At 53.1% G+C, this 16,227-nt stretch overlaps 1 protein-coding gene across 1 annotated transcript in view; it reads right to left on the reverse strand.

The window, feature by feature from the left end:
- Itgb4 (integrin subunit beta 4) overlaps positions 1 to 16,227 on the reverse strand; it is a 36,008-nt gene that overhangs the window by 7,303 nt on the left and 12,478 nt on the right. The window contains exons 13-30 of the mRNA XM_032912086.1: positions 14,767 to 14,969; positions 13,046 to 13,149; positions 12,853 to 12,954; positions 12,584 to 12,713; positions 11,783 to 11,905; positions 11,592 to 11,698; positions 9,734 to 9,767; positions 9,368 to 9,559; positions 8,998 to 9,101; positions 8,682 to 8,740; positions 8,484 to 8,507; positions 7,594 to 7,742; positions 7,328 to 7,507; positions 6,695 to 6,843; positions 3,045 to 3,249; positions 1,251 to 1,408; positions 782 to 962; positions 387 to 524 (exon numbers count right to left, since the gene is read on the reverse strand). Coding sequence (XP_032767977.1) covers positions 387 to 524; positions 782 to 962; positions 1,251 to 1,408; positions 3,045 to 3,249; positions 6,695 to 6,843; positions 7,328 to 7,507; positions 7,594 to 7,742; positions 8,484 to 8,507; positions 8,682 to 8,740; positions 8,998 to 9,101; positions 9,368 to 9,559; positions 9,734 to 9,767; positions 11,592 to 11,698; positions 11,783 to 11,905; positions 12,584 to 12,713; positions 12,853 to 12,954; positions 13,046 to 13,149; positions 14,767 to 14,969 — 2,342 coding nt within the window. The remainder of the gene's footprint in view (positions 1 to 386; positions 525 to 781; positions 963 to 1,250; positions 1,409 to 3,044; positions 3,250 to 6,694; positions 6,844 to 7,327; positions 7,508 to 7,593; positions 7,743 to 8,483; positions 8,508 to 8,681; positions 8,741 to 8,997; positions 9,102 to 9,367; positions 9,560 to 9,733; positions 9,768 to 11,591; positions 11,699 to 11,782; positions 11,906 to 12,583; positions 12,714 to 12,852; positions 12,955 to 13,045; positions 13,150 to 14,766; positions 14,970 to 16,227) is intronic.

Genomic DNA, 16,227 nt, shown 5'->3' on the forward strand with positions numbered 1-16,227 from the left:
TTCTGAGAAGGGTTCTTGCTACCTTACTGAGGCTGCTCTCAAAACTCTTGGGCTCAAATGGCAACCCTGCCTCACACCCTGCTAAATTTGGCAGTTATTCTGGCCCTAAGAGAAATGTGCAAAAATGAGTCCCCTTGGTTTCCCTGCACAGAAAGGTAAGCCCTGGACCAGTGACTCTGGGGAATACACATAATCTCCGTACCCTTGGAATGCAAACCAGCAGGAGTTGGAAAATGGAAAAAAACAAACCATACAGTGCCTCAGGTTTACTGTGTGACTGGGACCAAGGGGCCAGAATGCCCAGGAAAGCCCCAGACCCCACACATCCCTCTCATCTGTCTCCACACCCCTCCTCCTCCAGGAAGCCAGGAAAATCTGGTCCTTACGGTTGTCCTCGTTGACCAGTCCATAGCAGACCTCATAGGCTGTGATCTCCCCGTTGGTCTCAGCTGGTTCTGCCCAGCTCAGCTGGGTCACCGTAGAAGAAACCACATTGAAAGCCAGCCTTCCTGGCTCACTGGGTACTGGAAGGGAGGAGGAAGAGCCCTATTAGAGAAGGTCAGGGGGTTGGGGATTTAGCTCAGTGGTAGAGCGCTTGCTTAGCAATCGTAAGGCCCTGGGTTCGGTCCCCAGCTCCGAGGGAAAAAAAAAAAAAAAAAAGAAAGAGAGAAGGTCAGGGAGCAGGGCTGAGTTCTGGGAGGGAGGGAGGGAGGGAGGGAGGGGAGGGCTGGGCACACTGACAGCAGGGTAGCTAGGTGGACAGAGTCACCACTAAACTTACCTTCCTGGTGGGTGCGGCAGGACACCAGTGAGCTATAGGGCCCCTCACCCTGTGCCCCGTAGGCGCACACCTTCATTTCGTAGTCGCAATAGGGATACAGGTTGGTGAGCTCCACTGAGGGCACCTTGCTGTCCAGCAGGTGGGCTTCAGACTCAGAGTCGCCCTGGATCCAGTATTTCACCTGTGAGTGGGCGGGTGTTCAATGGGAAGCAGCAAACTCTGGGACTCCCTTTGTACAAGTGACACGGTCAGAGCTCAGGCAGAGCAGTGGATCTCCCAGGCTGGGTAAAGACCCCATTCTGGGAACGAAGCTGAAGACCTCGGGAACGCAGGTCCTCACGCTTGCAGGGTCACAGATGGGGTTTTATCGGCCCACTGGGACCAACAAGTGTGGCCCCCCTCACACTCGAGGCAGTCCACTCACCAGCAGAAGGTGAATGACAGACCTCCCCAATGCCCCTCACCTTACCCTATACCCCATTGGCTTGCCAGGAGGGGGCAGCCAGTTGAAATGGATCTTCCTGGATCCGGCAGCCTTGGCATTGGGGTTCTGCGGGGCACGCAGGTCTCCACGGGGTAGTGGTGGCGATGCGGATGTCTCATTTATGAGACTTCTGTCCGTTTCATCTAGTCAAAGGGGTGCGGAGGTTAGGCGGATGGCTCCATGTGATTTTTTTTTTTTTAAGATTTATTCACTTGGGCTGGAGAGATGGCTCAGCGGTTAAGAGTACCCGACTGCTCTTCCAGAGGTCATGAGTTCAATTCCCAGCAACCACATGGTGGCTCACAACCATCTGTAAAGAGATCCGACGCCCTCTTCTGGTGTATCTGAAGACAGCTAGAGTGTACTTATATATAATAAATAAATAAATCTTTAAAAAAAAAGATTTATTCACTTATTATATATAAGTACACAGCCCCCATGATTTTGTTAAACATCACAGGTTCCCCAGCTTAAAAGTTCAGCTAAGGGGCTGGAGAGATGACTCAGTGGTTAAGAGCACCCGACTACTCTTCCAGAGGTCCTGAGTTCAATTCCCAGCAACCACATGGTGGCTCACAATCATCTGTAATGGGATCTGATGCCCTCTTCTGGTGTGTCTGAGGACAGCTACAGTTTATACAATAGATACATCTTTTAAAAAAAAAAAGTTCGGGGCGGGGGAGTTAAATTAAGACCAGCTCATTTAGGGGTTGGGGATTTAGCTCAGTGGTAGAGCACTTGCCTAGGAAGCGCAAGGCCCTGGGTTGGTCCCCAGCTCCGAAAAAAAAAAAAAAAAAAAAAAAAAAAAAAAGACCAGCTCATTTAGCAGGGTGGTGGTTGTGGGATGCGGGGAGGGGACGATGGTAGTGGGGGTGAGGTGGCGGCCTTACAACTTTAATCAGGAGGCAGAGGCAGGCAGAACTCTGTGAGCTCAAGGTATACAGGACAACCAGGGTTACACAAACAAACTCTGTCTCAAAATACAAAACAACAGAAAAAAACCCCAATCAGCTCTTCTCCCCTCTGGGGTCTGGCGCAGCAGGAAGCAGCCGGGTACACGAAAGTCCAGAGAACTCACTGGAGGAGCGAGGAGCAGGGGTTTGTCTGCTTTCTTTCTCTCTGGCAGATCAGGGGATGTTCGAGAGAGCGCCTTTCACTACCCACCTCCCCTGAGTACTTCACAGTGGTCCCATCAGGCTGGGAAGGGGAGGGAGGTTGTTTGTGGCCTATCAGCCACATGACCTCAACCTATGGCTGTCACGAGGGTGGCCAGCTCAGCACAGGATGCTTAGACAAATCTGAGTTCTGGATAACAGTTTCCTCAGGGGTCAGCAGTTAAGAGCGTGTGTTGCTCTTACAGCTTGGCTCCCAGTACTCAGGTCAGCTCACAACTGCCTTAACCCCAGCCCCGGGGATTGAAACCTCCTCTGGGTACCAGCAGTCAGGTGCACATGCTCACACAGGGACACAGATATACACATAATTTAAAAATAGTAAATTATATTAAAAATTAAGAAGTACACCGAAGTACACACACACACACACATACACACACAAGGCTATATAGTGAGACTCTGTCAAAAACCAAACCAAAACAAGAATACGTATGTTCCAAATATCGCAGGAAGATACTGAGATGTGTACAACCCCACTGCCGGTTAAGTGACACTCTCGTTCAACCCAGTGCCCTGGCTTCGGGTGTGACGAGTCGAGTCCTGTTAGAAGGCCCTCCTCCCGCCCCCCTCTTCACCTGTGTATGCCGACCCAGACTTTACTCACCTTGTTCTCCGATGATAACAGTGGCTGTGTTGGGCTGGCCCAGGCGGGCTCCAAACTTGGGGTTGCTGAGTTGAACTTGGAAGCGTCGGACCTGGCGGCCACGAAGGAGGGAGTCGACTTCCTGCAGCTCCAGGAGCTTCACCTGCAGTTCCTTCCAGGTCTCTCCGGGATAGAACAACAGCTCCCCCTCCACAGGGACATAATCCTGCCACAGGAAGAGTCAGGGTCAGACCAGGGCTAGGGTATGAACTAAGCAGGAGGATATTGCACAGGACGTCTCTCCAACAGGCAAGAGGTTAGCCCAGGGCAGCTGGGGTTGAGGGCCTGCCCAGGAGGAAAGAACTGTCTGTCCCCTATAGTGTGGCTCTGAAATCTGGGATTCTCTTGGGCCCCAGACCCTTGATGGGTCTGTCATTCACCCTAGCTTTCCTATGTTTAAATTGCGTTCTTTCTCTCTCCCCCCCTCCCCTCCATGTGCCTTCAGAGTGTTTGAGGGTACACTGTGTGTTTGGGGGAGTGATGGTAGGGGCCAGAAAAGAGACTTAGACTTGCACCTTTCCAAGCTGGAGTTATAGGCCAACTCATGTGGGTGCTGGGGCTCAAGATAATGACTTAGCTATCTTGAAGCCCCCCAGAATTTCTCTCTGTCTCTCTCTCTGTCTCTCTTTCTCTCTCTCTCTGTCTCTCTCTGTCTGTCTCTGTCTGTCTGTCTGTCTCTCTCTCTCTCTGTCTCTCTCTGTCTCTCTCTCTCTGTCTCTCTGTACACTGCAACAGCTGTCTTCAGACACACCAGAAGAGGGCATTGGATCACATTACAGATGGTTGTGAGCCACCTTGTGGTTGTGGGATTTGAACTTAGAACCTCTGGAAGAACAGTCAGTGCTCCTAACCGCTGAGCCATCTCTCCAGCCCAATTTTTGTCTTTTAAGACATGTTTTTCTGCATAGCCCTGGCTGTCCTGGAACTCACAGACCAGGCTGGCCTTGAATTCACAGAGATCTGTCTGCCTCCCGTGTACTGGAATTTAAGGAGCGCTCCACCACCGCAGGCTCAGCCCCCAGATGCTGTTGTGTGCACCTGGGTGTAGTTACCAAACTTCATGGCACGAAAAAAAGGACCTCCCACAAAAGCACTAGGTGGCGCTGCAGACTAGGAGTTCAATTCCACATGGGGCTGGCTAGTGGTTATGGGAGACTACCTAGAGCAGAAAAGGAAGTTTGCAGGTGGGAGAAAAATAGGGAGAGACAGGCCTGGTGGCACACGCCTGTTATTACAGCTCTTGGGAGGCTGAGGCAAGGGGTCTGCTAGTGCAAGCCATCCTGGGCTAGTAGCAATGACCCAAACTAAAACAAGACTGAGAGTAAGGAATTTAATGGTAGCTCAATCGCCTGGGCCGGATAAGCAGTTTACCCTGTGCTGGCCGAATAGACCTGTGGGTCTCATGGAGCACAGACAGACTTGGAACTCAGTAAGGAGCCAGGGATAACCTTGTATTCCTGATAATTCTGCCTTCTGAGTACTGAAACTACTGTAGTCACCTTGCCCTATTTTTACGGGGCATGAAAATTGAACCCTAGCTTCATGTATGCCAGGTAAACCACTCTGCCAACTGCGTGACACCCCCAGCCCTGCTTTTAATTAATTTTTTTTATTGAGTATTGAACTTGTAGCCTTGCACATTCTAACCAAGGGCTGTAGTACCCAGCAACATCCTGTCTAGCCTGGGATTCACTGCGTCCGACAGATAGGCTGGCCTTCGCCTTTGCTTTCTAGCTGTTGGGCTTAACTGCTTGTACCACCGTGGTCAGCATTTTAAACACATTTATGCTGGGTGTGGTGCCACAGCCTCCAGTCTCTGCACTCAGGAGGCAGAGGCAGGAGGATCTCTGTGAGTTTGAAGCCAGCTTGGTCTACATAGAAAGTTCCAGGACAGCCAAGACCACATAGAGAGATCCTGTCTTTAAAAAACAAAATGAAGGTGGCTGGAGAGATGGCTCAGCAGTTAAGAGCACTGACTGCTCTTCCAGAGGTCCTGAGTTCAAATCCCACAACCACAAGGTGGCTCACAACCATCTGTAATGGGATCTGGTGCCCTCTTCTGGTGTGTCTGAAGATAGCTGTTGCAGTGTGTGTGTGTGTGTGTGTGTGTGTGTGTGTGTGTGTGAGAGAGAGAGAGAGAGAGAGAGAGAGAGAGAGGAGATAGAAAAAGAGAGGGGAGGGAGAGGGGGAGAGAATTGGTTTTCTTTCTTTTTTTTAATTTTTTTTTTTTGAGCTTGCTAGGCAAGTGCTCTACCGCTGAGCTAAATCCCCAACCCCCCAGTATACATTCTTTTTTTTTTTTTTTTTTTTTTTTTTTTTTTTTTTTTTTTCGTGTCAAGGGAGGGGGAGAGAGAGAGAGAGAGAGAGAGAGAGAGAGAGAGAGAGAGAGAGAGAGGAGAGATGGAGAGGAAGGAAGAGTGAGTGAGGAGGAATAGTGAGAGAGAGGACCCAGTATACATTCTTAATCGCTGAGCCATCTCTCCAGCCCTTCCTTTGTGTTTTGGAGATAAGGTTTTCGTACACAGCCTCGGAATGGCTGTAATTTTCTGCCCTGGTCTCTTGAGCACTAGATTCCAGGCCTGTCCTGCTGAGTCCATCTAGATGCAGAATCAAACTAAGAAAGCCTACACATCTGCCCGAATGGCACAGCCTTAATTCTTCAGTTACACACTGGCAAGGCTCCCTGTGAGGAAAGGCTGCTGGAGCCTGGGGAATGACAGTGACAGAAGTGGGGGGCTGCTTAAGGACACAAGGTTTGTGATTCCATTTCAAGAAGCCCAGAGTGTGGTAGCCTGTACCTTTAATCCCAGCACTCAGAGGGAGAGGCAGGCAGAACTCCACGAGTTCAAGTCCAGCCTGGTCTACATAGCAAGTTCAAGAAGAGTCAAAGCTACATATTGAGACGCAGTCTTTAAGAACAAGTGGAGAGGTGGCTTGGTGGTTTGCACCGCTGACTGCTCTTTCCGAGGACCAGGGTTCAGAGCCCAGCATCCAGCACATACATGGCAGCTCACGACTGTCTCTAACTCCAGTCCTAGATCTGATACCATCAACTGCCCTCCCTCGAGCACACATGTGGTACACAGACATGCATACAGACAAAATCCCATACACATAAAGATATATAAATTTAAGAGCCCTTAGCCGGGTATGGTGGTGCCTGCCTTTAATCCCAGCATTCAGGAGGCAGAGGCAGAGGCAGAGGTAGAGGCAGATAGATCTCTGTGAGTTTGAGGTCAGCTTCATCTACAAATCAAGTTCTAGTCTTAAACACCACACACGCGTGCATGCATGCACATATAATTAAAACTCCAAAGTCCACTGGATTGGACAGACAGGTGACTAGGCTATCCTGGGTCACTGAAGGGTACACAAGGATGGTTTCAGTAGATACTTGGTCCATCCAGGAGACGAATTCCCTTGCCCTGAGTTCCTGGCAGTAATGGGAGCCTGCCAGGGTATCCTTGGCACTTTGGGTGAGCCACTCCTGATGGCAAGGCCATCTTTGTCTGGGGATACTGCGAGCATCCGAGGATTGAGGCAGCTATGATGGATGGATTGGGGCAGCTACCATGGAAACCACTGGACCGTCCCCCTTGACTGAGCCTTACCCGGTGTCCATGTGCTGTATTATCCTGTGTGCTGTAGGAGACCTGGGACTTGCCGTTGTCCAGGATGTGCCGGATGACAGGGATGCGCGCCACCTGGTCTCCACGACTCACTGAGTATTCAGGCTGCTCAAAGGACACTACCCCGCTAGCTGCAAGGGACCGGGGTGCTGGTCAACAGCCCTGGATCCAATTCCTTAGCTCCTTCCCTCCCTCCCACCCACCCCAGGCTCCAGGGGGATGGGATGGAAATTTCTTCATAAAGAAGTGAAGGGGCTAAAATAAAATCCAGCAGGCAGCCTGGAAAGTCAGGGACAGGGACAAGTACCTAAGAGTTGGGGATTCCCACTTGGACTGAGGATGTAGCTCAGTGGTAGAGCATCTGCCTGCCATGTTGGGCTTTGTCCCCAACACCACAAAGAAGAAAGAGGAGAGACTGAGCCGTGACTACCACTTAGACCTGTACCAGGTGCTGTGCAAAGGCACAGCGATGGCCTCCTGTGCCCATTTTACAGATGGAGATTCTAAGGTTCTCAGAGAGTAAGTGATTGGCCTAGGCCCCATGGCCCTGTCCCGCTTCCACTTGATATCAGGAGGATCAAGGAACTCAGACCTCGGCCCCCAACCCTGACCAACCTTGCTCCTTAATGATGGTGATGTTTACCAGGCGTCGACCAAGGGTGGCAGTGCCCACGGGGACATCAATGGCCTCCACCAGCAGCTGTTTCTCATCATCATCCTCAGGCCGGATGAAGAGGGGCACACGCACGTCCACCAGCTCTACCCCCTCCTGGAACTCCACCATGCCCCGGGCATCTGGGGTACGAGTCAGACATGGGTCTCGGGGCCACGTGGGGGAGGGGAGGTGGAGCAGCGTGAGGTGAGGAGGCTGCATTACCTACCCTGCTCTGCTGTGAGGGTGTAGTAACCAGGGGCCACCTTGAGTTCATGGAAGGACCCCTGCTCCACCTGCTTCTCTGTCAGCTTCAGCAGCGACTGCTTGGCAGAGCGGGGCGCCAGCAACACTGTGTCCACAATGGTGTGGTCTTGCCTGGGTTGTGTGTCCAAGTAGAGGAGGAGGGACAAGACGTGAGTCAGCACTGGCTCCTCCTCCACCATCCTGCCACTCCAGAGGAAGGGGCTTCCCCGCCCACCTCGACAAACAGGGCTGCTGTACAAGGGCTGGGTGTGGGGCAGCAGGGAGGCTCAGGTCAGGGTTCAAATTCTGGCTCTGGTCCTTGACAGGTAGGCAGGCTCAGGCCAGGGACTTAACCTCCCTGAGTCTCAGTTTTCTCATTGGAAAATGGAGTCAGAAAGGGGGACACTCTGGCAGTCACCGAGAGTGTTGGCTGAGATGGCTGTGAGCCCTCAGAGGTGCTGGCCAGAGCCTGGCCATGTGTGGCCCATCCCAGTTCTGACTAGCCGTAGGGCTCCTTGTCACCTACCCTCCTCCCCAGCAGGGCAGAAGCCGCAGGACCTGGTGTCTGTTTGGTAACCTGGCTGCAACTAAGGCAGCCCTGGGAGAGGAGGGGCAGGGCCACAAGCCCGTGGGGCACGGGCTGGTCTCTGTTTTGTTTTAGTTGAGGGGTCGATTCACGGTAAATGCATCTTACAGGTAGTTGCTTGATGAACAGACCTTGGAAGGAAGGAATTGAGGGCCTAGCTAATGGCACTTAGGGCCTTCCCTTCCTACGGTGTGGTCAGAGGGCTAGAACGGGTGGGCAGGTAGGTGGTCAGAGCTCAGGGTGGAGGGAAGGAGGTGGGACTGCCCATCTTGTATTCTTCAACTCACTTTTTCCCGGCGTTGGGTTGCTGTCTGTGGGGACAAAGGAGGGCCATGAGCCATGTGTCTTTTGGAGTGGGAGCTTGAGTGAACAACTCCCATCCAACCCTGGGCACCCTGGCTGCCTGAGAGCAGGGTTCAGTGCAGGCAGGTACCCTAACACCACCACACACACATACACCCGACCTGGGGCTCCCCAGGACTCACCGGAACTTCGTCTGCTGGAGCTTGTGTACACCGTTGACCTGTCTGTATACCTCATTCAGCTGTCAGGCAAGGGGAGAAGGCTGAGATTAGGCCAGAGGACCTCTCCTAGGTTAGCTTCCCTAGGCCTGAGGGATGAACCCTGAAAGCCAGGCTCTGCTGCCACCCAAGATGACCCCATTCGAAGCACACGTCCAAAGAGCTCCTCTCCCTCCTGCCTAGAAAAGTCTAGGTTCCGGGCTTACAGCCCTCGGCTCTCCCACAGGCGACCACCACACCCACGTCTGGTGGCCCCCACTCAGCTGATTCTGGTCCTCACATTTTCCTCCACCTCCTGGCGTAGCTGATCACACTCTCGGGTGCCAGGCTTCATGAGGTTCTCAGTGCAGAGGCGGCCAAGGCGCAGGGACAGCCCGTAGGGGACTGCGTGGGAAAGATGGGCACCGTCAGCCCGCTATGCAGAAGGCACTGCAGAGCGTGACCTCTACACACCAGCCTAAGGCCAAGGACAACTGGCTGTTGTCAGTGTGCCAGGTACACACAGCCCTAGAGTCACGGTGCCATCGCGATGGGACATAAAGGGACTGAGTACCCAACCTCCAAGGAGAACAGGAATGGTATGGCCTGGGTCAGGGACAGAAATCCTAAGGGTAGTGCCAAGAAGGGCAGCATCCAGCCCTGCCCCTCACCGAGCTCTGTGGGGCTGATGCTGGCGGCATGGGTGGCAAAGCCAGGCCGTTGCACATTGTTGGTGATCTTCCAGCGGACTGTGTCTCGTCCCTTGAGGTTCCCACTTCGTAGCATGGGCGTGTCCAGGTGGTCAGAGGCCATCAGGTTCTCCCGCAGCATATAGTGATCTTCCTTAAAGCCCACCATGTGACCTGCGGGGAAGGGTCCTCAGCACCAGGGACCCCACCTAGGCCTCCACAGCCGCACCCATCAGGTGGAACCCAGGGCCTCCACTTTCTCTGCTTTTGGCTCCACCCACGCATCTCCTCCGGCCCAAAGAAAGAGCAGTCAGATACCCACTGCTCGCACTTGTGCCTGGCCCATACCTTGGTTGCAGCAAGGAAGAAGTCCCAGGCAGGCCTAGGAGATAAGAGTTAGAGGTGAGGTTAGGATGGTTGTCCCAGGTTAGATAGGCCTCTCCAGGCACCTCCACGTCACGTCTTGTCACTAGAAGTGTGTGTGTACGTGTGTGTGCATGCAGGAACATGTACAGGAGCCTGAGGAGCACGTGTGTGTATAATGTGTGAACATGTGTGTGAGTGTGTATATGTGTGTGTGTGTGTGTGTGTGTGTGTGTGTGTGTGTGTGCGCACGCGCACGTGTGCAGGAGTCTGAGGAGGACACCGGGTATCCTGCTCTGCCATTTTCCACATTATTCCTTTGACACAGGATCTATCATTGAACCCAGAGATAGGCTGGCGGCCAACAATTCCTCTGTCTCTGCCTCCCACAGCACTGGGGTTACGAGGTGATAAGGATTCAAAGTCAGGTCCTCGTGCTGCTTCAGCAAATGCTCTGACTCACTGAGATATCCTCCCAGACCCTACTTCTCTCACTCTCCCCTCCCTTTAAAAATAATCCTTCGCCAGGCATGGTGGTGCACACCTTTAATCCCGGCACTCAGGAGGCGGAGGCAGGCGGATCTCTGTGAGTCTGTGAGTTCCAGGACAGCCAGAGCTGTTACACAGAGAAACGCCGCCCCCTCACACACACAGAGGCACACACACACACACACACACACACACACACACACACACACATACATGGAGGTCAAAGGATAACTGATAGGAGTTGGTTCTCTCCACCACGTGGGTCCCAGAAACCAAAGTAAGGTTGTCGGTCAGCTATGGCAGCTGGCAGCTGGTGCCTTTTCCTGCTGAGCCATCTTCCCAACTCTGTTTTAATTTTTACAATTCATTTTTATTTATTTTGAGACAAGGCCCCCTCTATGTAGTCCTGGAATACCTGGTACTTGCTCTGTAGACCAGGCCTGGAGCTAACAGAGATCAGCCTGCTTCTGAGTTCTGAGATTAAAAGTGTGGGCCACCGTGCTTGGGTCTCTGCTTATTTATTTTTGAGGCAGGTTTTCATGTAGCCCAGGCTGCCCTCAAACTTGCTATGTAGTTGAGAACAACCTTGGCACACTCCTGCATTCTTATCCCCAGATGATAGGAATCTCTCTGTCTCTCTGTCTCTGTCTCTCTGTCTCTGTCTCTCTCTGTCTCTGTCTCTCTGTGTCTCTGTCTCCCTCCCCCACCCCTCCTGCTCTGGTTTGTTTGAGACAAAGTCTCACTATGCAGCCTTGGCTGGCCTGGATCTTGCTGTGTAGACCAGGCTCTCCTCAAACTCACAAAGATCCCCCTGCCTCTGCCTCCTGACTGCTGCTGGGATTAAAGTTGTTCACCTCCACGTCTAGCTCTGCCCCAGTGTTATGGAATGTTTGGGATCAAGCCCAGGGCTTCATAAGTATGAAGCAAGACCAACATCAACTCAGCTACATCCCTAACCCTTTATGTAGACATTTGAAGGCTCTGAGGAATACATACTTCTCTAACGAATTCGATCATAGAACCCACTTCTGTGTACCACACGCACACATCCCACACTGCCATGGGTTAGAGCGGTATGTGGTCTCTGCCCTTACAACCCTGCATTCTGATGCTATGCACCCCTCAAGTCTGTTCCCTCTGCTGACAGCCCCAGACTGTCAGCTTCTGCCCGCCTTGTTCACAGGGGGATCACAGGGGATCACAGGGGGACCAACTCCTGTAAGTACTCTGGGGCTCTGGCCACCGATGCCCCAAAGCAGGAGGCAGTAGAGTCAGGCAGATGCGGTCGGCTCTGCCATGGCCGCTCTCAATCCTCTATAATCTTCCATCCAGGAGGCCTGGGCCGGGCACTTACTTTGCAGCAGGCACAGTATTTCCAGCAGAGCAGCAGAAGCAACGCCAGGAGCAACAGGAGGAAGATGAGCAGGGGGATGAGCCACCAGAAGGAGCCGGGAGGGCAGTCTGCAGGGTGTGAGGAGAGGCAGTGAGCACGACCACCCGGGCTGCCAGGGGCCACAGGCTGCGCGCGCCCATCTGCCAGCTCACCTTTCTTCTTGTGGACCAGGACGGTGCTGTTGGGCCCAGGGCTGCCGTCGCCCTCCACGGTGTAGCTGTAAGTGCAGTCGTCATCCTCGTCCCGGAAAGAGCAGTACTCCACCACCTCTTCCGCTGGACCCATAGACTGTTAGCATGGCACCCTGACCCCAGCCCTCCATTGGGGCACCCCAGGACCAGGAGAAGTATTACCTCCTCCGTGGCCTTCCCTGAGGTTTGGGCAGAGTGAAGTCCCCTGACTAGAGTAGTCACCAGGATGAAGGCGACTGCCCCGGCCGAGGGATGCCACTGCTAATACCCTAGTCTGAAAGTTCATCTCCCCCACTTCCCTGCACTGCGCGCCATCATGAGTATGGTGTCCAGCCAGGAGAGCTGACGTAGGAGGAGACAAATAATATCCCACCATCCCACAACATGCCCCACCGGGGCCCCGCAACTGTGCCGTGGGCTCACTCATCTGACCCCTCACTCCCAGTTACACGGACTCTTGGTTCCCTCTGGGCTGTGTGCTCACCGCCAGGCCTCTGTGCCTCTCGCTCTGACTCTGTACCTGCACTAGGCTCAGCTTCCCCATCTGGATCCTGAAGCCTCTCACAGCTCCATTCACAAACCCAGTCGGGGACGCATGACCTCAAATCGGAGCTCAAGCCTTTTCCCCAGCGAGTGACCCCTCCCTCCTCCCTGCTGGGTTCCTCCTGCCATATTGGGACTCATTGAGTAGACAGAGGTCCACCTGCTGCTGTCTCCCATGTGCTGGAAGTAAAGCTGTAGGGCTACATGCTGACACCCTACCTTTCTTAAGCTCGTCTACCATCTTGACCTTAAAGTTGCATTCCTCACACGTGCGCCCTTTCTTCTCCCCGGTGCCCCAGGCCTGGCACTGAACACAGGAGCGGAGGTCCTCACAGAGGCCCAGGCGTATCTGGGGAGAGGAGAGGAGAATAGAAACCATGCTGTTTGAACCCAACTCCCTTTCCCTAGTGCCCCCAGCCAGCTTCTCCTTCCCAGCCTCTGCAGCCCCTGGGGTTCTCATGCCCACATCCCAGGAACCCTTGCCTCACCGCAGAGTAGTTGATCTCACAGGTGGTGTCCGTGTAGAGCGAAGACCGCTGGTTGCAGTGACAACGGCCACACTCACAGAAGCCTTGTCCATTGCAGATGCCCTGGGGCAGGGGGAGTTGGCAGTGAGCCAGCAGAGCCCCATCCTTCCCTGCCCCCTCCAGTGCTCACCACCCGCCCAGTGCCCAAGCCTACCCCATTGCTATCGATACAGGTGGCATTGCTGAGGGGACAGTCACAGCTGCGGCCGGTCCAACCAGGCTCACACACACACTCTCCCATGGAGCAGCGTCCCCGGTCTGCAAAGAGAGGAGGGAAGGAAGAGTAGAACCACATTCAGGTATGCCATTCAAGATGGCCACCCATTACGGTGGGCCTCTGGGAGCTCCTGTGGTAGAAGCTGCCCCTCGATTTTTTTTTTCTCTTTTTTCTTTTTTTTCAGAGCTGGGGACCGAACCCAGGGCCTTGCGCTTGCTAGGCAAGCGCTCTACCGCTGAGCTAAATCCCCAACCACCCCCACCCCCCAATTTTCTTGAATCTTCTCCCCTCTGTTCTGCCTTCTTCAAGGATCTGTAATGGGACAATAGACTGGAAAAAGGTACAGATAAAAATAAGTAAGAAATCAAACTGCAGGGGAGGTGAGACGGCTCGGAGGGAAGAGGTGCTTGTGGGGTCTGAGTTCAGTCTCCAGAACTCACACGCCTGTAGCATTGTGTGCTTGGTCCTGCCCCCAGTCAACCAACAATGTCTCCTAAAGCCAGCAAACTGTGACAAAGTATCTAGGAGAACCTACCAATGCATGCTTAGGCGTCACAAGTCAGTGTAGCCTAAGTGAGGCTCCTTGCTGCCCCCCAACCCAAGCTGCTTGTACACTGGCTCCACTACATCCCCCCAAATACATTCCTGCTTTCCTCACTCACACCTCCGCCTCTACTAACTGTCTGCCCTGCTCCAGATACACCTACCTACCTTACCCTTTCGTTTCTCTACCACACTCTGGGATGGAGAGCCGTAGAGAAGAAACAGTAGACAAAAGACACAGGGGAAGGAAGGGTCAGCTCAGGGGGTCAAACCTGAGAAGCCTGACCAGAGGAGTCAATCTCTAGAGCCAATATGGCGGAGAGAACTGGCTCCTGCAGACTGTCCTCTGATTTCCATCTATATACCATGACACACGCGCACGCTTCACGCACGCTTCCGCAGACACACAAAGGGTGGTAAAAGTTAAAAAAAAAAAAAAACGGGGTTGGGGTTGGGGATTTAGCTCAGTGGTAGAGCGCTTGCCTAGCAAGCACAAGGCCCTGGGTTCGGTCCCCAGCTCCGAAAAAAAGAAAACAAACAAACAAAAACAAAACAACAACAACAACAACAAAAAAACCCCACCAAAATAGGACACATAAAGATATAGAAAAGCAAGAGCATGCTGTCTGGTGACCAGTGCACAGTGGAGTTTAATAAATGTCTAATGGTTGGGTTTTCACTCGCTCCTCTCACCCTTGCCTGGGATGCGCCACCTGTCAGCCCGGGCCTGCACAATCTCAGCGCTTATGACTATGCACCCACTGCCCTGGTGCGACCCCGCGCTAGGCCCCTCAGAAACATGAAGGAGACATAAACTTGTGGCCGCCACTGGAAGTTTTGCATCATTGGAGAAGAAAGATTGTTCTGCCATGTTCCTGTCATCCTTTGGGGGTTGAACCGGATTGCCTCCATCTTGAGATGGAGTGGGGATCTGAGTTGCCAGAGGCAGCCCCAGGGAAGGAAGAGTGCTTTCCTGGCTGTCAGGGACCTTGGTCACAGACACTGCAGATGAGGGAGGGGAGGTATAGGCTCTGGCTGAACCCTAACAGGGGTGGGACTGGGGGAGGGGTTCTGCCTCTACCAAGTACCCTCCCCGCCCACAGGACTGAGCTCACCATTGCAAAGGAATCCAGAGGTGCGGGGACACTGGAAGTTGTCATACTCGCAGAAGTGACCCTCGTAGCGGCCTTCACCGTAGCACACACAACGTCCGCACTGGCACTCGCCGTGGCCCGAGCATGGTTTGTCCTCACCCTCACGCAGGCAGGGCTGCGTGTCACTCAGGGAACCCGTGGAGCAGTTGCAGGTTTTGCCACTCCTGAGGGAGGAACTGGTCACTACTGCACAGCTTGGGAGGAAGCCTTGGACTTTTATGCTCCCATTTTACAGACCACAAAACTGAGGCTCCACAAGGGTGGCGGTAAGTCCATGTCATGCAGACAGCAGTGACTCAGCTGGGACCCAAACTTCAGGGTCCCTGCTCACTAATTGTCCCTCTTCAATGTTCATCTGTCTCGAGTTACGACAGACTTGCTCAGTGTCTCGGGGCGATTTTGCTTGTCTTTGTTTTTTGTTGTGTGTGAAACAGGAGGCCCTGGCTGACTTGGAACTCACTAGGACTGGGCTGGTTTTGTCCAGATCCTCTCTCTGCCTCCCCAGTACTGGGAGCAGGAGTAGGCGTCACTGCGCCTGGATAGGGAGGATTTGCTGCTTATTTAAGGTTTCATTACAGTGTCCAGGATGCAAGCTACTGGGCTTGGACAATCCTCTTGCCTCAGCTCCCCAAGTCACCAAGTCGTCTGTACATGAAGCACTGCAGCCAGCAAGTGTCTCGAAGCTTTAAACACCCTTTAAACACTGGCCTGCAAGCTAATTTCTTTTCTTTCTGAGACAGGGTCTATTGCACAGGTCTAGCTGGCCTGGAGATACACACACACACACACACACATACACACACACACACACACACACGTATACATCCATCTGCTTCTGCCTCCCGAGTGCTGGGAGGTGAGCCATCATCATATCTGCTACACAGCTCATTTCAGACTAGGTGGTCTGTGTGCGTGTGGTAGAAAAGATCTGAAGTGAAGGGCAAGTCAGGGGCTGGAGAGATGGCTCAGCGGTTAAGAGAACTGACTGCTCTTCCAGAGGTCCTGAGTTCAAATCCCAGCAACCACATGGTGGCTCTCACAACCATCTGTCATGGGATCTGATGCCCTCTTCTGCTGTGTCTGAAGACAGCTACTGTGTACTCACATACATAAAAATAAATAAATATTGAAAAAAGAAAAGCGGGGTTGGGGATTTAGCTCAGCGGTAGAGCGCTTGCCTAGCAAGCGCAAGGCCCTGGGTTCGGTCCCCAGCTCCCCAAAAAAAGAAAAAAAAAAAAAAAGAAAAAAGCAAAGCAAGTCAGACTTGCTCTCAGCATCCAGACCCGCCTCTGACAGCCATCTTGTCTGTCTGAGCAGAGAGACACCCAGAAATAGCCCATGTGTCCATGTGTGGATGTGCTTCAGTTTATGATGGGGTTCTGCTCTACAAACCCATTGTAAATTGAATCACATTTCCAGCAC

The sequence above is a fragment of the Rattus rattus genome, chromosome 9 (genome assembly GCF_011064425.1).
Source record: "Rattus rattus isolate New Zealand chromosome 9, Rrattus_CSIRO_v1, whole genome shotgun sequence".
Classification (NCBI taxonomy): Eukaryota; Metazoa; Chordata; class Mammalia; order Rodentia; family Muridae; genus Rattus; species Rattus rattus.